The sequence below is a fragment of the Uranotaenia lowii genome, chromosome 3 (assembly GCF_029784155.1).
Source record: "Uranotaenia lowii strain MFRU-FL chromosome 3, ASM2978415v1, whole genome shotgun sequence".
NCBI classification, from domain to species: domain Eukaryota; kingdom Metazoa; phylum Arthropoda; class Insecta; order Diptera; family Culicidae; genus Uranotaenia; species Uranotaenia lowii.
Genome location: NC_073693.1, coordinates 6,608,399 through 6,635,614, shown reverse-complemented (window position 1 = coordinate 6,635,614; position 27,216 = coordinate 6,608,399). Strand labels below are relative to the sequence as shown.

General features: G+C 31.3%; 2 protein-coding genes across 7 annotated transcripts in view; one reads left to right on the top strand and one right to left on the bottom strand.

Annotated features, from left to right (window-relative positions):
• Window positions 1–27,216, bottom strand: part of LOC129758123 (BAI1-associated protein 3) — a 409,115-nt gene that overhangs the window by 171,434 nt on the left and 210,465 nt on the right. For all 5 annotated transcript variants that reach the window (XM_055755572.1, XM_055755575.1, XM_055755576.1 and 2 more), the window contains one exon: window positions 13,934–14,102. In XM_055755572.1, the coding sequence (XP_055611547.1) occupies window positions 13,934–14,102 (169 nt within the window). The remainder of the gene's footprint in view (window positions 1–13,933; window positions 14,103–27,216) is intronic.
• LOC129758126 (37 kDa salivary gland allergen Aed a 2-like) lies at window positions 2,494–4,092 on the top strand. 2 transcript variants are annotated; one of them, XM_055755579.1, is made up of 5 exons: window positions 2,494–2,722; window positions 2,788–3,018; window positions 3,078–3,284; window positions 3,348–3,533; window positions 3,592–4,092. In XM_055755579.1, the coding sequence occupies exons 1-5, from the start codon at window positions 2,657–2,659 to the stop codon at window positions 3,886–3,888; spliced, it is 987 nt and encodes a 328-aa protein (XP_055611554.1). In that variant the 5' UTR covers window positions 2,494–2,656; the 3' UTR covers window positions 3,889–4,092. The 2 variants fall into 2 exon arrangements, with proteins under 2 accessions (XP_055611554.1, XP_055611553.1); XM_055755578.1 differs by having other exon boundaries at window positions 2,501–2,722; window positions 3,078–3,533.

Below are 27,216 nucleotides of genomic sequence, written 5' to 3'. Positions count from 1 at the left end.
GTCATTTTTGTCATTTTTGTCATTTTTGTCATTTTTGTCATTTTTGTCATTTTTGTCATTTTTGTCATTTTTGTCATTTTTGTCATTTTTGTCATTTTTGTCATTTTTGTCATTTTTGTCATTTTTGTCATTTTTGTCATTTTTGTCATTTTTGTCATTTTTGTCATTTTTGTCATTTTTGTCATTTTTGTCATTTTTGTCATTTTTGTCATTTTTGTCATTTTTGTCATTTTTGTCATTTTTGTCATTTTTGTCATTTTTGTCATTTTTGTCATTTTTGTCATTTTTGTCATTTTTGTCATTTTTGTCATTTTTGTCATTTTTGTCATTTTTGTCATTTTTGTCATTTTTGTCATTTTTGTCATTTTTGTCATTTTTGTCATTTTTGTCATTTTTGTCATTTTTGTCATTTTTGTCATTTTTGTCATTTTTGTCATTTTTGTCATTTTTGTCATTTTTGTCATTTTTGTCATTTTTGTCATTTTTGTCATTTTTGTCATTTTTGTCATTTTTGTCATTTTTGTCATTTTTGTCATTTTTGTCATTTTTGTCATTTTTGTCATTTTTGTCATTTTTGTCATTTTTGTCATTTTTGTCATTTTTGTCATTTTTGTCATTTTTGTCATTTTTGTCATTTTTGTCATTTTTGTCATTTTTGTCATTTTTGTCATTTTTGTCATTTTTGTCATTTTTGTCATTTTTGTCATTTTTGTCATTTTTGTCATTTTTGTCATTTTTGTCATTTTTGTCATTTTTGTCATTTTTGTCATTTTTGTCATTTTTGTCATTTTTGTCATTTTTGTCATTTTTGTCATTTTTGTCATTTTTGTCATTTTTGTCATTTTTGTCATTTTTGTCATTTTTGTCATTTTTGTCATTTTTGTCATTTTTGTCATTTTTGTCATTTTTGTCATTTTTGTCATTTTTGTCATTTTTGTCATTTTTGTCATTTTTGTCATTTTTGTCATTTTTGTCATTTTTGTCATTTTTGTCATTTTTGTCATTTTTGTCATTTTTGTCATTTTTGTCATTTTTGTCATTTTTGTCATTTTTGTCATTTTTGTCATTTTTGTCATTTTTGTCATTTTTGTCATTTTTGTCATTTTTGTCATTTTTGTCATTTTTGTCATTTTTGTCATTTTTGTCATTTTTGTCATTTTTGTCATTTTTGTCATTTTTGTCATTTTTGTCATTTTTGTCATTTTTGTCATTTTTGTCATTTTTGTCATTTTTGTCATTTTTGTCATTTTTGTCATTTTTGTCATTTTTGTCATTTTTGTCATTTTTGTCATTTTTGTCATTTTTGTCATTTTTGTCATTTTTGTCATTTTTGTCATTTTTGTCATTTTTGTCATTTTTGTCATTTTTGTCATTTTTGTCATTTTTGTCATTTTTGTCATTTTTGTCATTTTTGTCATTTTTGTCATTTTTGTCATTTTTGTCATTTTTGTCATTTTTGTCATTTTTGTCATTTTTGTCATTTTTGTCATTTTTGTCATTTTTGTCATTTTTGTCATTTTTGTCATTTTTGTCGTTTCTGTCGTTTCTGTCGTTTATGTCATTTTTGTCATTTTTGTCATTTTTGTCATTTTTGTCATTTTTGTCATTTTTGTCATTTTTGTCATTTTTGTCATTTTTGTCATTTTTGTCATTTTTGTCATTTTTGTCATTTTTGTCATTTTTGTCATTTTTGTCATTTTTGTCATTTTTGTCATTTTTGTCATTTTTGTCATTTTTGTCATTTTTGTCATTTTTGTCATTTTTGTCATTTTTGTCATTTTTGTCATTTTTGTCATTTTTGTCATTTTTGTCATTTTTGTCATTTTTGTCATTTTTGTCATTTTTGTCATTTTTGTCATTTTTGTCATTTTTGTCATTTTTGTCATTTTTGTCATTTTTGTCATTTTTGTCATTTTTGTCATTTTTGTCATTTTTGTCATTTTTGTCATTTTTGTCATTTTTGTCATTTTTGTCATTTTTGTCATTTTTGTCATTTTTGTCATTTTTGTCATTTTTGTCATTTTTGTCATTTTTGTCATTTTTGTCATTTTTGTCATTTTTGTCATTACTGTCAATGATTTTCGAGAGAAAAATTTATTAGGTCTTTACAAAAATTTACCTAATTGATATTCAACCAAAAATTACCTTCAAATTACAATATTTAATTTGGGATCACACACTTTAAGTTTTTGTAATTCCAAACACGACAATAATTTTGTTTCAATTTTATTTTGCGTAGTAGTAGTAAATTTTCAATTATACAATCACGATCGAGTAACTTCTACGAGCTTAGCTCCATATTATCTCCTTACGAAACGAACTTTTCAATGCTCGCGATATGATTGATTCTGACAGCATCCCTCGATTAGGTTTGATAACGCGTTACTATTCTAACTAGTTATTTACGTCCATTCATCAGCGCACACAAATCACAACGGATTCGATGACGCGTGCCAGTCGGTTTGCCCTACTCTTCGAAACAGATTAGTATGAGGCAAATTATTACACTATCACTCACTTGGGATTGGGCATTGGGTATCGATTGTAAACTTTCCATCCATCCTTTCGCTATTCGCGTCTGCAATCGCATTTACGGTCATCAATCAATACGCGAACTTCGGTCCCAGAGTGAATTGTGTAGTGTCAGTCAGTGGCAATGCAGCAGTCCCAGTTCCGAGCAATCGTCGTCGTCGTCATTCTTTTTTGCCTATCACTGCAGACGGTAAGATTACATTTGGCGTCCTTCGACGTTTGTTGGGTTAATGTTTCATATGGATCGATTTGCAGCATTTAGGAAAATCGGATTTTACGCTCGGAGAAACGTTCGATCCGGAGGAAACGGCTTTCGAGTTTACCCGCTGCATCGAGGATAATGCAGCTGGCGATGGGAAAGATGGACTTAGGAAGAGAAGAATCGATCGGTGGCTCAGCTGGGAACTGGAAGAGGGAGACGCAGATACACAACGTTTCGTCGATTGCCTTCTGAGAAAGCTTCAACTGTTTGGGGAAAAGTTCAAGGTTGGTTGAACAGCAGCAACATCTTTATCGATGAGTAATGGCTTAATCACCATTTGCAGATCGAATATCTCTACTACCAATACGAATTTTTCATGATGTACACAAACAAGAGTATGGAATTTCCATCGGATGATTGGAATAGAGCCAACATGGGTGCAGATTCTGAGGAACCTTACGAGATCTACACCAGAATTATTTCGCCCCACAAAGATGCATTCAGAACGATTTATTTCTTGGATAAAGAGCTCTCTAGTCATGCTTATGAGGTGGCTTCGGAGTGGAAATGTTTTTCATGCAACAACACAATTGATTGGAAAATCTTATTTCAGAACTATACAATCAAACAACCCAACCAATCTATTTTTCAGTTTTGTGAGCAGAGATACTACAGCCACAATTTGAAGCTGACGTGTGATGCACGCAACTACAGCATCCTTCAGGACGAACAGTTTCCCCGTCTTATGCATTGCATCTTCTTAGGACTCAGATACATTAATCGTTCTGGGAATCTTGATGTAAGAATAACAACTTAATTGTAAAGATTCAATTTATCTTCTTAAGAAAACATTACAGGTCAACGAAATCGCACGAGATTTTCATCAAATAGGCGTGTATCACTTGGACGATCTAATCGAAAAACAACTTTACAACTGTTCGAACCCATCGCTGGAAGCACATCTGCAAACGTTAGAGTACTATCTTTGCTTGCTGAACAGCTCCTTTGTGGAGGACTTTAAGAACGCACTGGATTATCGTGAAGTTCGGAGCATGAACTACGACTATGCTTTTGCTGATCCCCTTCCAACGTATGATCGTTCCACTGTTCAGAGGAAAGTTACCGAAATACATCGTGAGATATGTGAACGTTAAATACCTACATAAACATGCATTACTGCGTTTCAAATGCGCTTAGTTTAAATCATAAGAACTTTGAGGGATGTCTCAAACGTAGCATAGTAGCAAGTCACATATTTTCAGATTATGTGATCTCTTTAGGCTAGTTTTCAAAACTAAAGTAAAGGCTTCAATAAAAAAATCCTTTGCGCTCCCCACACAAATCGGGGGATCAACTCACGTCTCTTCATAAATCGATTAACACTAAACATACCGACACCTCCACGGGTCAAATGACCTCAACACCTTGAACATATGGATATATTTTGTTTCATTTTTTTAAGATCATGGCCAAATAATGTAAAAAGAGAGGTAAAACCCGCATTTTTCAATCAATCAACTACCAAAGTTTATCCAGTCATAGTACAATTTTTTTTTTAAGTAAATTAGAAAGTTTTCATAATTGGAGACATTTTGGCATCTTTAGATTAATAAAACATGAAAACAGAGTTTTTGACAGCTAACAGAAGGTAGCTGTTTTTAGAAATTTCCTAACACCTATACACGGTTTTGTACTGGATTTTGAGTATGTTAACAAAAGATTTAGGCAATGCTGAAGAAAGGAAATTGCATACCGGTTCTAGTTATGTAATTACATTGGCGGTGAAAAATATGATACATATTTTTCTGAAAGTTTATCCAGAAATTTTGCTGTAATGCTTGTGTGTTTTTTCGTTTCCTTTCACCCGTCTTCGTGTACGAAATGGCTTTGAGATTATACCACCACCAACTGCGCCCGTCTGCCAAGCAAGAATTTATGCTGACTTTTCAAAATTCAGAAACAACTACACTGTTGTTCTTATCATATTTTTAATCAAGCACCGCATTCCCAATGCATGCACATAATTGTACTGCAATAACCTTGCGTTAACAAACTCAACATCCAGCTAAAAGCCGAATTTATTTGCTAGAATAGTCTCAGAAAATGCAGATTGATAAAAAGTCCGAAAAACCTTGGAATAGTGGTAAAAATTCTGTATTTCGTGTTTTACCCGATCAGGAGAGCATATCAAAATATTAACTCAATCGTATCTCACCAAGATATTTACATCTGATTCAGTTATAATTAAGTAGGGGAGAGTGGGGAATCGTGGGCCATGGGGAAACGTGGGCCACTTTTAATATTTCAGATGTGTGTTGAGATAAAAATCTCAAACCAACTGTCATCGTCGTCGCTTTGCGTGAGCATATGTTCCTATATTTTGTTGACTGAAATACGCATCATATGCTTCTTTTATTTATCAAGCTAAAAAATGTTAGAAAAATTTGCTTACATAATTTAAAAATCACCCGCTAATTTCATCGATGGGGAACCTAAAGTGCATAACAAAAATATGCTCATACGCTTATGATCTTAGTTTTTTCATGATCTTTCACATGGAAAAGGAATTTTTGATGAAACATCAATAAGTCACACAAACGCAACCAATTTGCAAATCATACCTTGTGGGGAATCGTGGGAAATCTTGAATCACCTATATTTTTATGATTTTATACACATTCAGAACTCAAAATACGTTTAACCTATCAGTAAAGTTTTCTTATGCCAAATGAAGAGTTATGAAAAATATTTTGTCCATCACATATAAGAAATTTTGCCAAAACGTTCGCGAGCCAGGTTTTGGAATCTATGCGATCATAAACAGCTCTCTTTTTTATTTCATCATCTGAAATTGCTTTAAAATAACGAAATGAATTAGCAAATCACAGTTTTGGGTCAACTCATATACTTTGCATGTTATTTGGTCAATTTGGATTTGGTGGACCACGATTCCCCACCATTTTTTCTAAATCCAAAAAATATTCCTTTTTTTCAAACAGTCAGAATTTGGGGAAAATAACTTTTAAAAATTTAAAAAAAAAACTTATGACACCTTGAAAATATAGAAAATTATGCAATTTTTTATTTTCATTTTATCTTTTATAATAAAGAAGTTATGGAACAACGAAAAAAAGTGGCCCATGATTCACCACTCTCTCATACTTAAAATTTTCGATTTTAAGTTTCTCCAATCTGAATTATATCTTATTATGATTGTCAGACTTGAATGGGGTTGAGCTCATTTTCAATGATAAAGATTTTTTTCGGATTGTCCTAAAATAAAATGATAATATCTTATTTTGATATACGTACAACGTACTTTAATGAGTCTCGCTCAACTGATTCCTAAAATTGAATCCAATTTTTGGGAAACAAAAAATGGAGCATGGTTTTAGCAAATAGTGTGGGTTACTGACATTCCACTAGAAAATTTTCATTCATACCTTGATAAGTTATAATTTTGATAAGATTTGTTCTGCCTAATATCAAACTATGCTAAATGAACGAGATATTATCTTGCTATTTAGCTATGATCACATAGATTTTTTTTATATAATTTTAGATATTTTCACATCTTACGAGTACTGAATTATAACTCATTTGGATAGAAAAAAATAAGTTTCAAAATATCTCATTTTGATATAATTTTGTTTTTTCCTTCTGATCGGGTAGAAATCTAAAGATGCCAAAATGTCACAAATTATTTACGTCAACTTACTAATTCACACATCTAAAATTTTCTAATATGACTGGATCAGCTTTGGTGGTTGATTCATCGAATAGGACGGTTTTACACCACTTTTGCACATTTTTTTGTGGCCATGATCTTATAACGTTTAGAAAAATATTTTCATATGTGTTTTCTCAGGCCCTTTGTGATTTTTTCTTCGAGCACTGATTAACTGACTCAAAGCCTTTTTCCCAAAGCATGTTTTTTTAGACTTTGAATAATTTAAACAAATAATTATAGTTGCTGAATATTGTCTTGTCTGTAAAACAAAGGGTCTTTTAATAAACGAAAAAAAAAGATTGAGAATCATATTTGAGTCACGCTACAAGCTTTCCGAAAGTATAAATTTTGTTAAAACCGGTTGAGAAACAAGAGACTTTTAGTGGAAAAAGTGTTTGGGGTCAATTGACCCCCGGCGCCACAGAGGTTTAAATCCCCAAAAAACCAGAAAAAGTCCATTTTTCAAGTCAGCGACAACCAAATTTTTTATGTTGGAATGGAATCTCCAATTTTTTTTGGAACGTTATGATGTATTAAGATATTTTCTAGGACATTTTATACACCTTCTATGAAACAATCATGAACGACAACTTTAACACAAAATCAAAAATAGGATTTTTTATTCTCAGCTCAAAACAACTTTAAACAAAAGCATAAAAATCTTTAAAAATTCATAAATTTTTATATCGAAGTGATGCTTTATAATCTTAATCATAATTTGGAGATAAAAAAGAACTCAATATCATGAACAACATATGTCCCCCTTTGGTACGATTACTGTTAACAAGTGCAGTCCCCCCACAATCATGGGTTACACACAAATATTAGTCACCGGCTATTTGAACTGCTGATACCTACCTGCTGATAAACTAATTGAAATTTTTTCATACTACTATTTTTAGTTTACCGATAATACCATAAAAATGCATTAAAAATATTATGTGTGCGCTTGATAAAAGTAAAATTGCTGTTAGAATAGTTTTTTTCATACGTTAAACTAATCGTGTTGAATTATCGCTAAAATTTCCAATGCTATAAGGTTGACATCTTAAACCGTTAAGCCCCTTATGCGGGTATTTTAAAAATTCCAACAAAATAAATAGGTCTCATAAAAGTAAAAAAGACGTGTTCACGTTTCCCAAATGACACTGAGCGAATAAAACGCGAAATTTTAAAATTATTTGCAAAATAAAATTAACCCATAATTGTTACAACATCTACCAAATTTCATACAATCATGGGTCACTTTTTTGCTAGCAAAGTAAAACATTTCTTGGTTGCTATAGCTCGACCCAAATGCCCCTTGAATTTATACAATCAAAGAATGCCCCTGAATGTTTTCCAGAAACGCGATGATTTCCATGTTGATATTTGAGTGTTTCCAAGGACTTCTATGTGACTAATAATTGTGAGCAATTTGACTAAAAATGGTTACGGGCTACAATTTTGACCCATAATTGTGGTTTTGAAAAACGCTGATTGTTTCGGTAAATAGTGTGATTTGCCAATCGTTGTCCCCTTACCCATTGTTGTACGGAATGAATTTAATTGTCAATATTTCAGCTGATTTTCAACTTTTCCCTAAAAATAATACTGAATAATGTTAATTGGAATGTTTACTGATGAATTGAGGCATTTTACGATATTTGCCAATTGTTAAACAAAACCCTAAGATTCTTTTTACGGCAAATAAGGATTTACCTTCCAACAAAACATTTTTCGTATCGGTTTTCTTTACGAAACGTTAGTTGGACAATTTTCACGTCATGATTTTGGAAAAAAATACGATCCATACATTACAAGAGAAAATATCGGATCGTGCAACAATTGGTCCACTCAATCTCCTCCGGCCCCATTGTTGTACATAAGTCCGCTACAAGATTTGTATGGACATTTCAAAATTATAAATTTGTATACCGCTAAAAACTTTGTTTGGTTGTTTTTGCTACCAAAAATAGCATTTAAATTTTTGAAAAAAAATCAGGACTCAATAAATTATTCCTGAATAAGCGCAAAGTGTTTTGATTTGTACGGGTAATGAAAATTTTTCTCCGAAATTCTACAGAGATGTACTGAAAGTTTAAAAAACTTAATTTTGAAATATTTTTTGGTTGTTGCAATACACTTCATGTGAACAAAAACCGATCCTAACTTGTTTCCCAGAAAAAATATTCGCCGGCATACAAAAAAAAAAAAAACAAAATTATAATTTAAAGCATTGTTTTTGATTGCTAATTTGAAAGCGTTTTAACCGTAGGGTGAAAATAAAAAATTGCAATTAACTGCTTTGAATAGTTAATGCGTTTGTTGATTTTTGGAAGCTTCGCAAAAAAATATCAGGAAATTATTGAAAGTTCAAGCAAGCAAAGCCCGCAATTTTACAATTCTTATCAATAGATTCCGATTTTTTTTATTTTGAAATGGTCATAACTTTTTTCGTGAAATACTTTGCTTCCAATCATGTTGGCAAAAAATGAAGCTTAAAAATAGATTAACACAATATTTTATAAAAGACAAACTTTATTTGAAGTATATATGAATTTTCTGGATGATTTTATATGAAAAAAATTCTTCTTCCATACAAATTTCCATACCTTTGGCGTTGAGGGACTACTGTTTTATCAGATTTATTTTAAAATCCTATATCGACCATTCACTAAACATTTTATGCGAAGGATCTAAATATTTTTTCTAAAAAATTCTGTTTCTCAACTTTTGAGACTACAAATCCCTCGCTACCCCTAGCTTTTGATAATAATACTGTCCAAACATTGTACAGGAGGAAAACAGTTTACGCTCGGACGTTGGCGCGATCAGTTGTTTTGAAATGAGCTCTTGACCAGTGAGATTTAACCTTCGTTTTGTTTCGAAGTGTCGATATGGATTCTACAAGGAAGAACACGGTTCAGATTGCTTTCGGTGTGTCAGCTAAACCTCCGGCCTATTTCGACATTTTCGGTTTTATCGGGAGCACGTTGAAGATAGATCCATCATTAGTGCACTCAATATTTAAGGATGAGTTTGAACGCTGTTTTTTTCTGAAATTTATCAACGAAGCAACATTTGAAAGCTTCACAAAGAAAATGGACGAAGAGTATCAGTTTGTGTATGAAGATGGCTCCAGGACTAGAGTGAAATTATTTGTAGCAAGCAGCATTTCTCGGTATGTCCGAATCTTTAATCTGCCTCCCGAAATTAACGACAATGAGATCGCAGCAGTTTTGGGACAATTGGGAAAGATTAAACAGCACGTGCGAGAAAAATTTGCGGCAAATTCAAGTTTCCCCGTGTTTAGCGGCATTCGTGGCGTTTACTTGGAAATCGCCAAGAAACTACCAGCGAACCTTTTTATCGCTCATTTCAAGGTCAGACTGTTTTACGAAGGTTTGAAAACTCGATGTTTCTTTTGCAAAACGGAAGGTCATCTTAAGGCAGAATGTCCAAATCTGGCAAGCATCAAAGCGGGAGGCATAAGTGCAGTGTTCGCTGAATCACCTAAAACAAGCACATCGTACAGCAAAGTTCTTAAGAATGCGACAAATGGGGCTACACCAAGCATCGGAACATTGACAGCAAACAAGAAAAAGTCGTTGAAATCGACCGGTAGATCCACAGCTCCACTCAGTGGGATCGCGCAGTCTTCGGCTGCCACAGAACAGAAAGTGTCGGAAGAAACAATGAGCAGCGAAGAAGAAATAGAGGGGTTATTGGACGATGGTAGCAAACACGACGACGAAGACGACCTTGACGACGACAAACTCGATAATGACGATGACACTAGTGATGCTGACGATAAAGATGATGATGATGACGATGTAAATAAAATGGATCTGGAAAGTGTGAACTTGAAACGAGCTATCTCAAGCCCCAGTTCGGCTTCTGGAAGAGAAATGAGGAAAAAAATAAAACCAAAGATTAAGGAAACATCGGTTCCAGCCATGGCGTTGAATTCAGAAATTAACCCAAACGAGTACAGTGGACGACAGACTCGAGGAAGGGCAGCGGCAGTGAAGAAAATGAAATAAAACATATTAATTTTTAAAGCTTATAGATTTCAATAATCATTGTGAAATTGTTTAACGTTGTTTGTAAAATGTAAATGTAAATTTGTGAAAAAAACCTTTAGATTGAAATACATTAGAATAAAAAAAAAAAAAAACATTGTACAGGAGGAAAACATCGACCCTAAATCCCAAAAAAAAATCAAAGTTGAGGGTTTGAAAACCACGAAATATTACTAATCAAGTACAATTTTCTCAGAATTTCAAATCTGCCGTCGAGCTATACCGGAAACATTTGAGTGAAGCTTAATTTGGCTCTTATTATTTAGAAAAATAACTAGCCATAACTTCGTGATAATTATTTTGATCAAAACAGTGTTTCATTCGAAAAGTTGTTAGGATAGATTGTAATGTGAAAGGAATGTTTTTTGAAGATTTATGAAATGCTACAGAGGTTACATTCATTACAAATAATCCCACGTTCATGAAAAAGATATTCATAATACATGAACTTTTTAAAAAGATATATTCAATAAATCAGACGAAAGTTCTGAAACTTTAAGCGTGGTTGAATCCATTTTGAAGATTTAAATTGATATCCATTAATTAAAAATCGATCGACATCCAAGTGATTTTTTAAACAATTACATTTTACAAAATCACATTTTCTTCATAGGAGTAAAACGGGGCAAATCAGATCGCGTCCTTTTACCCTTTCACTTGTAAATAGGCACTAAAAAAAAGTTTTCAATACCTTTCAATTTCTTCTATGGAGTTTTTATGCTGGAAGGACATATTAGGAAAAAGCTCAATACTGGTTAAATAAAGTCAAATAACACTTCACTCAGATGGTTCTTGTTAAATTCAGCGGCAGTTTTGAGTTTTTGAGGAAATTTAACGTGTGATAAATGCTATTTCAGACTTTCAAACCGGCAGCTTCGTGTATTTTTTCGATTTTGTGTCCGAATTTTCCCATTGTGCATGGGACGGTTTATATGAAAGACCCCCCTTAAAAGGGCCGTCTTCAAATTGGATATAATTCGAACTAGATGATCTCATAATAAGCTTCCGTAAAAATATCAGCCTCTTTGACCACATGGTGGCTGCGCCTTAAGAAGGTTTTAAAAATGTTCAACCATTAGAAAAAATCGGACAACATTAGGCACGACATAAAATTTGCCTGTGCAGCTATAGGGCGCAGACAAGCTGTTTTAAATGATTTTTTACATTTTTAAGTCACTTTTTTCGAATTCTTGAACTTTCGGAAAAAAAATCGAGTGAATTCGGTTGAAATGACAAAAATATAGCATAAAAACCACCGAAAAAGAGGCACATTTTTAAATACGTTGAAAATTTTATCAGAAACACTTTTTATGGCAAAAAGCGGTATGGAAAGATTCAGAAAGAATAAGAGTTTATTGTGCACATAGCAGCATCTTTATTCTATGCAAGCAAAACATCGCCAACATCGAAGGTCCATATAAAAGAATAGGCGATGGAAGCGCTGAAGAATTTGGGTGATGGTTTTCCACTAGTGCATGTGGGATGCAGCTAAAATCTCACCCAACTTTTGATTTTTATAAAGGGTTTTTCTAAAGGAGAGAAAGAATAACTTTTCGCTTCCATCGCCCATATGGGATTGTTCATGGGATTGTTCGTGGCAAATCCTTCTTCTTTATCTTGAAGTGACGGTATCTTTGAGTTAAGGCTATCATGATTGGAAATCGTTTATCCGAATGCAGTGCACTCTTACGACATTGCCTAGCTTCTAGAGCAATTTATGAAGAATAAAACACAAGTGTTCTGTTTGTTCTTTCTGTGCGTAAAGTGTTGAGTGAAAAATATCTAAGGTTATGATCATTCAGTATCCGGGCACTTTATTCAGGCGATAACTACATTCCTAGGATTTGGATGTGTAAAATTTTTGTATCATTGTGTTAGTAACTAGAAGGACGATCTTGTTTTTTTTTCAGATTTTTTAAATTTACGTGACTTAGAGATATTTGCGATGCCAGAGGGAATGGTCAAAATTCAAAATAAATATGCATAATTACCTCGGAAATCCATTATTATTGACTTGAAAACTCATAAATAGTTTAATGCTTTTAAAACTGCTATATCTGAGTAATTAAAAATTATAAGGAGATTCTCTTAAATGGTCGTAAAGTTCGAACCAATCATCAGAGTGGAGCCTTTGATCGTAACTATGGCTAAATGCCTATTGTTATTATGAATAACTGAAAGCAGACCGCCTAACTATATGACAAAAAGTGTTTTCTGACTAAAAGACCATCATCAATTTTTGTTTCTATGTTATTTTATTTAGATGACAATTTTGGAATTCAATTGCTCAGATCACTGTTTTGAGACTTACTTTTTAAACGTTTTTGGTTTTATATAGTCAACAATCTAATGCTGTTTATGGTTCTCTTAGACCATAATAGTCTGTTTACATTATCTTGCTTGCAATATTTCAACCACCCACTTAATGCTATCTGTTCCTGAACAACCAAACGATCTAATTGGGTATTCCGAAGAACCTATCTCTCCTCGCCAAACAAAAGGAAAGAAACAGTTTAGCATGCCAAAGCATTTCCGCCACCAATGATCATTTTCTCTCGACTAGCCCGCAAACATCTGTTTGTTTGCATATTAGCGAACGGAATTGGTGTCAGTTGCTGCTGCTGCCGCCGCCTTGCTGCACTTCCGCCAGGAACTAACGAGAGCATTATATTTGCAATGCAATAAGTAAGAGTGTTCGTTTGTTGGATGCCGCTGGGGCCTAACCACATTTATACGAATGAACAAACGAGCGAACCACCCCCTCACAGTCATAAAAGCACATCTAAAGCGCCCACACCCACCCAAGCACACACAGAGCAACGTGTCTTGTCCGGCGTGTTGGATGCAGTTTCCGGAAAACTGTTGCACCAGACCATGAGCGCCATCTGGAGCTATGGGGTGATTTTCACGCCCCATTGCAAATGTGGAAACGCGATGTGTAAAGTTTTGAAAACTGTTTAAATTTTAGCTAAGACCAAGGATTTGGAAGTTTTGTTCGATGTACAGGAAGGGATTTCTCTTAATGAGAGTTTGATTACACTTGCATTGGGTGCAATTTGAGTTTGAGTTTTTTGAATCTGAATCTTGAATCTGAATCTTGAATCTGAATCTTGAATCTGAATCTTGAATCTGAATCTTGAATCTGAATCTTGAATCTGAATCTTGAATCTGAATCTTGAATCTGAATCTTGAATCTGAATCTTGAATCTGAATCTTGAATCTGAATCTTGAATCTGAATTTTGAATCTGAATCTTGAATCCGAATCCTGAATCTGAAGCTTGTATCTGAATCTTGAATCTTAATTTCAAATATTCCATTGTTATTTTAAAATTTGAACTTTCAACTCTTAGCTCAAAATTTTGTTTTTAAAAACAGTCAAACTTGTATGAATAAAGGTGACTCACCGTTAGCATCCTTGGCTTCGAGTCCTTCCGCTTCCTGGACCACCACGGTGAGGACGATGATTTTGGGTTTTTCCTCGTTGGCCGCATGAAGCAACCGGTAGTGCCGATCGGCCGAAACGTTGAACACTCGCTGAGCTTGCAGGTACATTTCCTCCTTGTAGTGGGCGAACTATGCAGGTGTATCCGAATTTATTCACGTGTAGCAAGTTGGGTTCAGTGGGTGGTTGGATGGAAAGAAATTTGAGAATATATTTTAACGAGGGAACAACTCTGGAATGTTTGGCTTCGTTGCCTTTTGCTTGATGCTATTTTTATTTACAAATTTTTCGGTGCCAGGAAACGAAAAACAAAAGCAAAACAGCGGATGACAGTCGCTCAGAATGGGGGGATGAAGGTAGCAAACTAGAGCTAGATATCCAAGATGTTGGTTGAAACAAAAAGGAAACATTTTTGTCATGCATTCATGCAAATATAAATTTGGTGGTGGCAGTTGTTGGTGATAGTGATGAGCGCGTTCACGTTGCACGTGCTAGTTATCTGTTTCGGATTTCTTGGAATGTCGGCTACGAAGCTCTTGTTGAGGAGTTTCCAGTATCTGTCGAGCATAAAATATTTCCAATCTCAGCAACGTTTCACAATTGCCCGGAATGTGCACGTGTATTTAGCAATAGAAATTTCTTGGAAAAAATATAACATTAAATCTAGCTAACGAGGATACGTTTTAAATCAGGACATACGGATTTTAACCTGTGAAATCTTTCACTCCCCCAAAATTCCTCAAAAAAGCTTATAGTTAAGACGATTTGTCATCGAAGTAATTTTGGCAGAGTTTTCAGATTAAGCGTTTTAGTTAACTAGCATTTCAGTAAAATAATATCTGCGCTTACCCGGTCTTGCTTGAATTGCATAAAACATAAAAATCCATGGAAAAAGTCTAAACATTTTGAAATTATTTTTGGCCGCTTGCTTGTATGATAATCTTCCATAGTGAGTTACCATAGTTACCTCAGGAATTGTTTTATTATCAATTTTTGACGGTTACCGTATAAAATTAAGTTCCCACGGTTCTTGAGTGCTGGCTTTAAAATCAGAAATTCTTTTAAAATGTAAAATGATCTCCATTAAAAAAAAAATCTAAATAATCAATAGTGCAAGTGTAAAATTAGCTCCCAACATTCGATTCGTCAAGGATTCGATTCATTCAAAAATGATTAAAAAAGAATGTCATCTTAGAACTGGATTAGAGCAGAAATTTGTGAAGTGGCTGGATTTGCATTGCTAGAAATAGAACAACCAGCCAGGCATCAGAGATCAAAGCAAATCCCACGTGGGATCACGTCGGTTACAGTTTCCGAACTTTGGATAGGTATGTCTAGTAAGGTTCTTGCTGAAAATGTTCCACAGTTGCCAAAGCTAAGCTAAGCTCTGCCTCGATAGCCCTCCTGTCGTTAGATGGTAATCCTTTCTCTTGACATAAGATTTCAAAAGGGTTAATATTTAATCGACGTGAGAATTTTCCCGATTGTTTCAAGTCTTTTTTCCCTTGAGTCTATTTGATTGGTTAAACATCAAGTAGAATAATTTTATAAGCTGTTTAGGGGGAAAAACAGCCCTTTTGAAGTGTTGCCCTAGTATTACTGTAAATCCCCAAGACATAGTTGTGGTACAGCAAACTACCAACATTCGATCGAAAGATTCCATGCATTATCGTCCGGCTCAATGCTTACCATACATGAATGTGCTCATAGAGACAAAAATTGTATAAGCTGTTACAGGTTGATTTTCGAAGCTCTTCCAACGGTTTCATTTCAGTAGGAATTGAGTGGGAAGGTGGTTGGTTTTATTTTCCTGACGATACTGCTTCATCCGGAAGGTTGAATGAGCAGAACATCTTTTGCTGGCCAAGTTTAGGAAAGATTGTGTTCCTATTTTGGTCCCAAAGCTAGGTCAGGAAGCAGAAGAAGGAGGAGGCAGATTTCACGCACATTCTACCACATCATTCCTTATGGGTTGAAGTGGTGCTTTCAGATCACATTCCGCAAACAATATTCGAAACCATGAGCGAGAAAAGGTTTTCCCAACCAATCCAACACTCCCATAAGACATTTCTCCCAAGACGGAAACCATATCATCAAAATAATAAGAAAAAGAGCTTATTTTTCCGGCTGATTGGTGCTGGCGCTCAGCTGCTGATGGGATGCAAACGATAAATCCACACTCGCATATTGACAGGCTAAATTTGATTTTCTTGTTTTTGTGGGTGCGTGAAGTTTCCATTTTCTACTCCAAACATTTCCCCGTCTCGAATCTCTCGTGGGAAAGCAGAGCAAAAGTGGATTCGGTGTCATTCTTATTTTCTCGGTTTAGTGTTTTTTTCTCCAGTTAACACGACTCAGCGATCACACGAGCTTTCCAGGCAGCCTGTGAGACCAGGGAGAAATATTGTCAGAAAAAGATTATCTGGATTTCTGGGACTGCAGAACAGACCGATTTGTTGAAAGGGCGGCTTCCCTCCGATTTTGGGATGAACGAAGAGCCTAGGAAAACTCATGTGTTTGTGGTATTTGCCGACAACGACGTCATAAATCATAAGAATCAGAGGAAAATTGTTTTCGAATTGACTGACTCGATTTATGGACATCAGCAAATTTATGATTGGGTGAGTTCTGAAAAAGCCTATGAGTGCTAAACGAGTTATCATTGGAGCTTTGCCTAATGAACCAATGAATCACTCTTGAAATGCAATATTTTTGATGACGGAAAAAAAATGTCCGCAGCATTAAAAATAAACAAAAAAATAAAAAGAAACTTTTATTACTTTTCTTAATTTTTTTCAATTTAACAATTTTGGCCATTCTTGTCATTCTTGTAATTTTTGTCATTTTTGCCATTTTTGTCATTTTTGTCATTTTTGTCATTTTTGTCATTTTTGTCATTTTTGTCATTTTTGTCATTTTTGTCATTTTTGTCATTTTGGTCATTTTTGTCATTTTTATCTTTTTTATCATTTTTGTCATTTTTGTCATTTTTGTCATTTTTGTCATTTTTGTCATTTTTGTCATTTTTGTCATTTTTGTCATTTTTGTCATTTTTGTCATTTTTGTCATTTTTTGTCATTTTTATCATTTTTGTCATTTTTGTCATTTTTGTCATTTTTGTCATTTTTGTCATTTTTGTCATTTTTGTCATTTTTGTCATTTTTGTCATTTTTGTCATTTTTGTCATTTTTGTCATTTTTGTCATTTTTGTCATTTTTGTCATTTTTGTCATTTTTGTCAGTTTTGTCATTTTTGTCATTTTTGTCATTTTTGTCATTTTTGTCATTTTTGTCATTTTTGTCATTTTTGTCATTTTTGTCATTTTTGTCATTTTTGTCATTTTTGTCATTTTTGTCATTTTTGTCATTTTTGTCATTTTTGTCATTTTTGTCATTTTTGTCATTTTTGTCATTTTTGTCATTTTTGTCATTTTTGTCATTTTTGTCATTTTTGTCATTTTTGTCATTTTTGTCATTTTTGTCATTTTTGTCATTTTTGTCATTTTTGTCATTTTTGTCTTTTTTGTCATTTTTGTCATATTTGTCATTTTTGTCATTTTTGTCATTTTTGTCATTTTTGTCATTTTTGTCATTTTTGTCATTTTTGTCATTTTTGTCATTTTTGTCATTTTTGTCATTTTTGTCATTTTTGTCATTTTTGTCATTTTTGTCATTTTTGTCATTTTTGTCATTTTTGTCATTTTTGTCATTTTTGTCATGTTTGTCATTTTTGTCATTTTTGTCATTTTTGTCATTTTTGTCATTTTTGTCATTTTTGTCATTTTTGTCATTTTTGTCATTTTTGTCATTTATGAAATTTTTGTAATTTTTGACATTTCTGTCATTTTTGTCATTTTTGTCATTTTTGTCATTTGTGTCATTTTTGCCATTTTTGTTAATTTTGTCATTTTTGTCATTTTTGTCATTTTTGTCATATTTGTCATTTTTGTCATTTTTGTCATTTTTGTCATTTTTATCATTTTTGTCATTTATGTAATTTTTGCCATTTTTGTCATTTTTGTCATTTTTGTCATTTTTATCATTTTTATCATTTTTGTCATTTTTGTCATCTTTGACATTTTTGTCATTTTTGTCATTTTTGTCATTTTTGTCATTTTTGTCATTTTTGTCATTTTTGTCATTTTTGTCATTTTTGTCATTTTTTTCATTTTTGTCATTTTTGTCATTTTTGTCATTTTTGTCATTTTTGTCATTTTTGTCATTTTTGTCATTTTTGTCATTTTTGTCATTTTTGTCATTTTTGTCATTTTTGTCATTTTTGTCATTTTTGTCATTTTTGTCATTTTTGTCATTTTTGTCATTTTTGTCATTTTTGTCATTTTTGTCAGTTTTGTCATTTTTGTCATTTTTGTCATTTTTGTCATTTTTGTCATTTTTGTCATTTTTGTCATTTTTGTCATTTTTGTCATTTTTGTCATTTTTGTCATTTTTGTCATTTTTGTCATTTTTGTCATTTTTGTCATTTTTGTCATTTTTGTCATTTTTGTCATTTTTGTCATTTTTGTCATTTTTGTCATTTTTGTCATTTTTGTCATTTTTGTCATTTTTGTCATTTTTGTCATTTTTGTCATTTTTGTCATTTTTGTCATTTTTGTCATTTTTGTCATTTTTGTCATTTTTGTCATTTTTGTCATTTTTGTTAATTTTTGTCATTTTTGTCATTTTTGTCAATTTTTGTCATTTTTGCCATTTTTGTCATTTTTGTTAATTTTTGTCATTTTTGTCATTTTTGTCATTTTCGTCATTTTTGTCATGTTTGTCATGTTTGTCATTTTTGTCATTTTTGTCATTTTTGTCATGTTTGTCATGTTTGTCATGTTTGTCATGTTTGTCATTTTTGTCATTTTTGTCATTTTTGTCATTTTTATAATTTTTGTCATTTTTGTCATTTTTGTCATTTTTGTCATTTTTGTCATTTTTGTCATTTTTGTCATTTTTGTCATTTTTGTCATTTTTGTCATTTTTGTCATTTTTGTCATTTTTGTCATTTTTGTCATTTTTGTCATTTTTGTCATTTTTGTCATTTTTGTCATTTTTGTCATTTTTGTCATTTTTGTCATTTTTGTCATTTTTGTCAATTTTGTTATTTTTGTCATTTTTGTCATTTTTGTCATTTTTGTCATTTTTGCCATTTTTGTCATTTTTGTCATTTTTGTCATTTTTGTCATTTTTGTCATTTTTGTCATTTTTGTCATTTTTATCATTTTTGTCATTTTTGTCATTTTTGTCATTTTTGTCATTTTTGTCATTTTTGTCATTTTTGTCATTTTTGTCATTTTTGTCATTTTTGTCATTTTTGTCATTTTTGTCATTTTTGTCATTTTTGTCATTTTTGTCATTTTTGTCATTTTTGTCATTTTTGTCATTTTTGTCATTTTTGTCATTTTTGTCATTTTTGTCATTTTTGTCATTTTTGTCATTTTTGTCATTTTTGTCATTTTTGTCATTTTTGTCATTTTTGTCATTTTTGTCATTTTTGTCATTTTTGTCATTTTTGTCATTTTTGTCATTTTTGTCATTTTTGTCATTTTTGTCATTTTTGTCATTTTTGTCATTTTTGTCATTTTTGTCATTTTTGTCATTTATGTAATTTTTGTCATTTTTGACATTTCTGTTATTTTGTCATTTTTGACATTTTTGTCATTTTTGTCATTTTTGTCATTTGTGTAATTTTTGCCATTTTTGTCATTTTTGTCATTTTTGTTATTTTTGTCATTTTTGTCATCTTTGTCATTTTTGTCATTTTTGTCATTTTTGTCATTTTTGTCATTTTTGTCATTTTTTGTCATTTTTGTCATTTTTGTCATTTTTGTCATTTTTGTCATTTTTGTCATTTTTGTCATTTTTGTCATTTTTGTCATTTTTGTCATTTTTGTCATTTTTGTCATTTTTGTCATTTTTGTCATTTTTGTCATTTTTGTCATTTTGTCATTTTTGTCATTTTTGTCATTTTTATCATTTTTGTCATTTTTGTCATTTTTGTCATCTTTGTCATTTTTGTTATTTTTGTCATTTTTGTCATTTTTGTCATTTTTGTCATTTTTGTCATTTTTTTCATTTTTTTCATTTTTGTCATTTTTGTCATTTTTGTCATTTTTGTCATTTCTGTCATTTTTGTCATTTTTGTCATTTTTGTCATTTTTGTCATTTTTGTCATTTTTGTCATTTTTGTCATTTTTGTCATTTTTGTCATTTTTGTCATTTTTGTCATTTTTGTCATTTTTGTCATTTTTGTCATTTTTGTCATTTTTGTCATTTTTGTCATTTTTGTCATTTTTGTCATTTTTGTCATTTTTGTCATTTTTGTCATTTTTGTCATTTTTGTCATTTTTGTCATTTTTGTCATTTTTGTCATTTTTGTCATTTTTGTCATTTTTGTCATTTTTGTCATTTTTGTCATTTTTGTCATTTTTGTCATTTTTGTCATTTTTGTCATTTTTGTCATTTTTGTCATTTTTGTCATTTTTGTCATTTTTGTCATTTTTGTCATTTTTGTCATTTTTGTCATTTTTGTCATTTTTGTCATTTTTGTCATTTTTGTCATTTTTGTCATTTTTGTCATTTTTGTCATTTTTGTCATTTTTGTCATTTTTGTCATTTTTGTCATTTTTGTCATTTTTGTCAATTTTGTCATTTTTGTCATTTTTGTCATTTTTGTCATTTTTGTCATTTTTGTCATTTTTGTCATTTTTGTCATTTTTGTCATTTTTGCCATTTTTGTCATTTTTGTCATTTTTGTCATTTTTGTCATTTTTGTCATTTTTGTCATTTTTGTCATTTTTGTCATTTTTGTCAATTTTTTTTTTTTTTTTTTTCTTAACGTTTATTAGGCCTATAACTTATAAAAAGTAATTATGTGCCGAGGGTCATTTTTTATTAAACGATTTGGAAAGTGGTAAGAAAGGAAATAGGAAGTGGAAGGATATGAGGGGAAGGGGTTATTTGGGTATCTCTGGTGGTCGCACCTGCTGCATGCTCCGTGTCACGATTGATCGAGAAGATGTATTTTTTTTAACCATATCTTCAGCGACAACTTCTCCTGTCGAAGTTGTTGGAAGAGAGGTTGGAAGGGGGGTCCGTTTCCGAGGCGGGGAATCTGCATCCAAACTGATGCCATCAGTTTGAAAAGATTGTGGTGTTGCTGGAGTGTGCGTTCTTTTCTGGTTCAAGCTCGTCTGTTGGTTTGGTGCTTCTTTTTGTTGGAGTTGTTGCTGTTGTGTTGTGTTCTGGGTAGTCTGTTGGTTCTGGCTCGTTTTTACTACATGTGCGTAGCTGGTTGAGTTGCTGCTCGTGTGTACTATTCTTCGGGCTTCGTTGATTGGAACGTTTTTATCTGTGCTGAGTTTGAGTGCTGCAGATTCTGCTGTCCAAATGGGGCACTTTCTGTCCAAGGGGGAATGACCTGGTGATTTGCAATTTCCACAAAAGGGTTCGACACGGCAGTTAGCACTTTCGTGAGTTTCAGAACAATTTTTGCAAGCCAACTGATTCTTGCAACGGCTTTTAGGGTGGCCGTACTGCAAGCATTGTCGGCATAACAGAGGCTGCGAATAGTAAATGCGCGTGCGAACTCGAAGGAGACCGAAATTTATAAATTCCGGAATGATGGTGCTGTTGATTGTAAGAATTAGCGTTGATGTACCTATGATTCCTGCTGGGGTTTTTTTTGTTATGCGGCGAACATCGATTATTTTTTGAGGCGCTAGTTCTTCCAACAAAAGTTTGTCATCCATTCCATCAACTTCTCGACAGGTGACCACTAATTTCCGCTGGTTTAAACTAGGATGACGACCTATGACAATCGGTGTACCATCCAGTAGAGTTGATAATGTTGTCAGCTTTCTTCCTTGGTCCTTGTTCCTTATCTTGAGCACGTACCACTTCCGAGATTTTTCGTAAAAGGCGCCCTCAATTTTACCCGCAATGTTCTCGATGGAACGTCCAATCAAGAACGGGTTTTTTGGAAGTTCTTTAGCTTTACCTTGAAGCGTTAGGTAATATAACCGACCGTGCAAATTTTGGGGATCCATCCATTCCGGAATGGTCCGGTTTGGATGGTCACCCGGTGATAGGCTCATCACCGCGCGCTGCACAACACTTTATCGAAAAAAAAATTCGCTGCCTTTTGATCGATGATCGAGAGTGGAACACGTCCGACACCGACGAAGGCTAAGAGGGAACTGTTTGTCAATTTTGTCATTTTTGTCATTTTTGTCATTTTTGTCATTTTTGTCATTTTTGTCATTTTTGTCATTTTTGTCATTTTTGTCATTTTTGTCATTTTTGTCATTTTTGTCATTTTTGTCATTTTTGTCATTTTTGTAATTTTTGTCATTTTTGTCATTTTTGTCATTTTTGTCATTTTTGTCATTTTTGTCATTTTTGTCATTTTTGTCATTTTTGTCATTTTTGTAATTTTTGTAATTTTTGTAATTTTTGTCATTTTTGTCATTTTTGTCATTTTTGTCATTTTTGTCATTTTGTCATTTTTGTCATTTTTGTCATTTTTGTCATTTTTGTCATTTTTGTCATTTTTGTCATTTTTGTCATTTTTGTCATTTTTGTCATTTTTGTCATTTTTGTCATTTTTGTCATTTTTGTCATTTTTGTCATTTTTGTCATTTATGTAATTTTTGTCATTTTTGACATTTCTGTTATTTTGTCATTTTTGACATTTTTGTCATTTTTGTCATTTGTGTCATTTTTGCCATTTTTGTCATTTTTGTCATTTTTGTTATTTTTGTCATTTTTGTCATTTTCGTCATTTTTGTCATTTTTGTCATTTTTGTCATTTTTGTCATTTTTGTCATTTTTGTCGTTTTTGTCATTTTTGTCATTTTTGTCATTTTTGTCATTTTTGTCATTTTTGTCATTTTTGTCATTTTTGTCATTTTTGTCATTTTTGTAATTTTTGTCATTTTTGTCATTTTTGTCATTTTTGTCATTTTTATCATTTTTGTCATTTTTGTCATCTTTGTCATCTTTGTAATTTTTGTTATTTTTGTCATTTTTGTCATTTTTGTCATTTTTGTCATTTTTGTCATTTTTGTCATTTTTGTCATTTTTGTCATTTTTGTCATTTTTGTCATTTTTGTCATTTTTGTCATTTTTGTCATTTTTGTCATTTTTGTCATTTTTGTCATTTTTGTCATTTTTGTCATTTTTGTCATTTTTGTCATTTTTGTCATTTTTGTCATTTTTGTCATTTTTGTCATTTTTGTCATTTCTGTCATTTTTGTCATTTTTGTCATTTTTGTCATTTTTGTCATTTTTGTCATTTTTGTCATTTTTGTCATTTTTGTCATTTTTGTCATTTTTGTCATTTTTGTCATTTTTGTCATTTTTGTCATTTTTGTCATTTTTGTCATTTTTGTCATTTTTGTCATTTTTGTCATTTTTGTCATTTTTGTCATTTTTGTCATTTTTGTCATTTTTGTCATTTTTGTCATTTTTGTCATTTTTGTCATTTTTGTCATTTTTGTCATTTTTGTCATTTTTGTCATTTTTGTCATTTTTGTCATTTTTGTCATTTTTGTCATTTTTGTCATTTTTGTCATTTTTGTCATTTTTGTCATTTTTGTCATTTTTGTCATTTTTGTCATTTTTGTCATTTTTGTCATTTTTGTCATTTTTGTCATTTTTGTCATTTTTGTCATTTTTGTCATTTTTGTCATTTTTGTCATTTTTGTCATTTTTGTCATTTTTGTCATTTTTGTCATTTTTGTCATTTTTGTCATTTTTGTCATTTTTGTCATTTTTGTCATTTTTGTCATTTTTGTCATTTTTGTCATTTTTGTCATTTTTGTCATTTTTGTCATTTTTGTCATTTTTGTCATTTTTGTCATTTTTGTCATTTTTGTCATTTTTGTCATTTTTGTCATTTTTGTCATTTTTGTCATTTTTGTCATTTTTGTCATTTTTGTCATTTTTGTCATTTTTGTCATTTTTGTCATTTTTGTCATTTTTGTCATTTTTGTCATTTTTGTCATTTTTGTCATTTTTGTCATTTTTGTCATTTTTGTCATTTTTGTCATTTTTGTCATTTTTGTCATTTTTGTCATTTTTGTCATTTTTGTCATTTTTGTCATTTTTGTCATTTTTGTCATTTTTGTCATTTTTGTCATTTTTGTCATTTTTGTCATTTTTGTCATTTTTGTCATTTTTGTCATTTATGTAATTTTTGTCATTTTTGACATTTCTGTTATTTTGTCATTTTTGACATTTTTGTCATTTTTGTCATTTTTGTCATTTGTGTCATTTTTGCCATTTTTGTCATTTTTGTCATTTTTGTTATTTTTGTCATTTTTGTCATTTTCGTCATTTTTGTCATTTTTGTCATTTTTGTCATTTTTGTCATTTTTGTCATTTTTGTCGTTTTTGTCATTTTTGTCATTTTTGTCATTTTTGTCATTTTTGTCATTTTTGTCATTTTTGTCATTTTTGTCATTTTTGTCATTTTTGTCATTTTTGTAATTTTTGTCATTTTTGTCATTTTTGTCATTTTTGTCATTTTTATCATTTTTGTCATTTTTGTCATCTTTGTCATCTTTGTAATTTTTGTTATTTTTGTCATTTTTGTCATTTTTGTCATTTTTGTCATTTTTGTCATTTTTGTCATTTTTGTCATTTTTGTCATTTTTGTCATTTTTGTCATTTTTGTCATTTTTGTCATTTTTGTCATTTTTGTCATTTTTGTCATTTTTGTCATTTTTGTCATTTTTGTCATTTTTGTCATTTTTGTCATTTTTGTCATTTTTGTCATTTTTGTCATTTTTGTCATTTTTGTCATTTTTGTCATTTCTGTCATTTTTGTCATTTTTGTCATTTTTGTCATTTTTGTCATTTTTGTCATTTTTGTCATTTTTGTCATTTTTGTCATTTTTGTCATTTTTGTCATTTTTGTCATTTTTGTCATTTTTGTCATTTTTGTCATTTTTGTCATTTTTGTCATTTTTGTCATTTTTGTCATTTTTGTCATTTTTGTCATTTTTGTCATTTTTGTCATTTTTGTCATTTTTGTCATTTTTGTCATTTTTGTCATTTTTGTCATTTTTGTCATTTTTGTCATTTTTGTCATTTTTGTCATTTTTGTCATTTTTGTCATTTTTGTCATTTTTGTCATTTTTGTCATTTTTGTCATTTTTGTCATTTTTGTCATTTTTGTCATTTTTGTCATTTTTGTCATTTTTGTCATTTTTGTCATTTTTGTCATTTTTGTCATTTTTGTCATTTTTGTCATTTTTGTCATTTTTGTCATTTTTGTCATTTTTGTCATTTTTGTCATTTTTGTCATTTTTGTCATTTTTGTCATTTTTGTCATTTTTGTCATTTTTGTCATTTTTGTCATTTTTGTCATTTTTGTCATTTTTGTCATTTTTGTCATTTTTGTCATTTTTGTCATTTTTGTCATTTTTGTCATTTTTGTCATTTTTGTCATTTTTGTCATTTTTGTCATTTTTGTCATTTTTGTCATTTTTGTCATTTTTGTCATTTTTGTCATTTTTGTCATTTTTGTCATTTTTGTCATTTTTGTCATTTTTGTCATTTTTGTCATTTTTGTCATTTTTGTCATTTTTGTCATTTTTGTCATTTTTGTCATTTTTGTCATTTTTGTCATTTTTGTCATTTTTGTCATTTTTGTCATTTTTGTGATTTTTGTCATTTTTGTCATTTTTGTCATTTTTGTCATTTTTGTCATTTTTGTCATTTTTGTCATTTTTGTCATTTTTGTCATTTTTGTCATTTTTGTCATTTTTGTCATTTTTGTCATTTTTGTCATTTTTGTCATTTTTGTCATTTTTGTCATTTTTGTCATTTTTGTCATTTTTGTTATTTTTGTCATTTTTGTCATTTTTGTCAATTTGTCATTTTTGTCATTTTTGTCATTTTTGTCATTTTTGTCATTTTTGTCATTTTTGTCATTTTTGTCATTTTTGTCATTTTTGTCATTTTTGTCATTTTTGTCATTTTTGTCATTTTTGTCATTTTTGCCATTTAATATTTTCAATATGTTTTCAAATACTCCCATTGTTTTTCGTAACCTTAAACTTCTGACGGTCACCATGTTAGAAAATGAATTTATGTCTTTTCGGGTAATTATACCTATTTTTGTAAAATGATGAAAAGTTTTCGATATTGATTGGCTATTTTAACCTTTTTCTCTCATTTTAATTTATTTTTTTTTTGACTGGTTCTGAAAATTTTACCATCTACTTATAAGATGTTCAAACATAAACATAAACCAACTCAATCATGGTTGTTGCTAAAAATAGCTACGTGTCTATGATACATTTCTCGAAAACTAATTTCGGCAACATGATGCCAATTTTCTCGTTCGTAGATACGTAGTTCTCATTCGTATGATGCTCTGTCATCGGATCTCAGGAACAGAATAACCACACACATTCATACATATATTGGAACACATATTTCAACCGTCGACTTCAGCAACTTGAAGACATGTCGCTTGGTTTCGATTATGACACGTATCTATACCCAGAAACTGACAGCGTTTCCTTTTCGCATACCAAAACCAATATAGGTAGTTGTAGGACGTTCGACGTTCATGTTTCTTTTTGCCGGCGATTGTGAGGTTCTCGGGATGACAGACATGTTCATTGGGCTGAACGAGTTTTCGCTGGCAGAAAAAGGTGAGACATCGACTTTCGTCACAGTTTCAGTGGAATGTGATCGAGGGTTTTGCCTGAATAAATTTCTTAAGGCTTAAATTTGGGTAAGAATTTAGGGATGTGAACTTTCAACTTGTCAAAGAATTAAGTTTTGAATTCGCATTCATTATTGTGGTAGTGATTCATGATTAATAACTCCTTCATAGAAATGTTTTTTTTAGAAATTTCTTGTTTCTTCTTGAAGCTTGACTGAAAGAGTTATTCAATTTAATGGATTTGCTTTCAGAGAGCTTGACCTTATCCTTATCGAACATGCTCTCGAAAGTGGTTCGTAATTGACGAACACATCACATCACTCCACTCAGTTGACGTACACGTGAACAATTTTATCCCGCTCACACACAATGAATTCTTCTTTCATCCGAAAAATGGCGACATTACTTTGACGGGTTGAAAACTCCATTTTCACCGTAATTGAAAACTTCCATCAGGGGAATCCGACCACGAATGGTATTGACTAAACTAAGTGAGTACGTGCCCACCAGCATTCGAGGTTGGATACATTCCGAGCCAGGCAGAAGTTCAATTCCGAACCG

Excerpts from the sequence above, each read along its gene's own strand:
- LOC129758126 (XM_055755578.1), top strand. The coding sequence starts at position 2,657 with ATGCAGCAGTCCCAGTTCCGAGCAATCGTCGTCGTCGTCATTCTTTTT. Across the intron at positions 2,723-2,787 it reads TTTGCCTATCACTGCAGACG|CATTTAGGAAAATCGGATTT; the intron begins GTAAGATTACAT and ends ATCGATTTGCAG. Across the intron at positions 3,019-3,077 it reads TGTTTGGGGAAAAGTTCAAG|ATCGAATATCTCTACTACCA; the intron begins GTTGGTTGAACA and ends CACCATTTGCAG.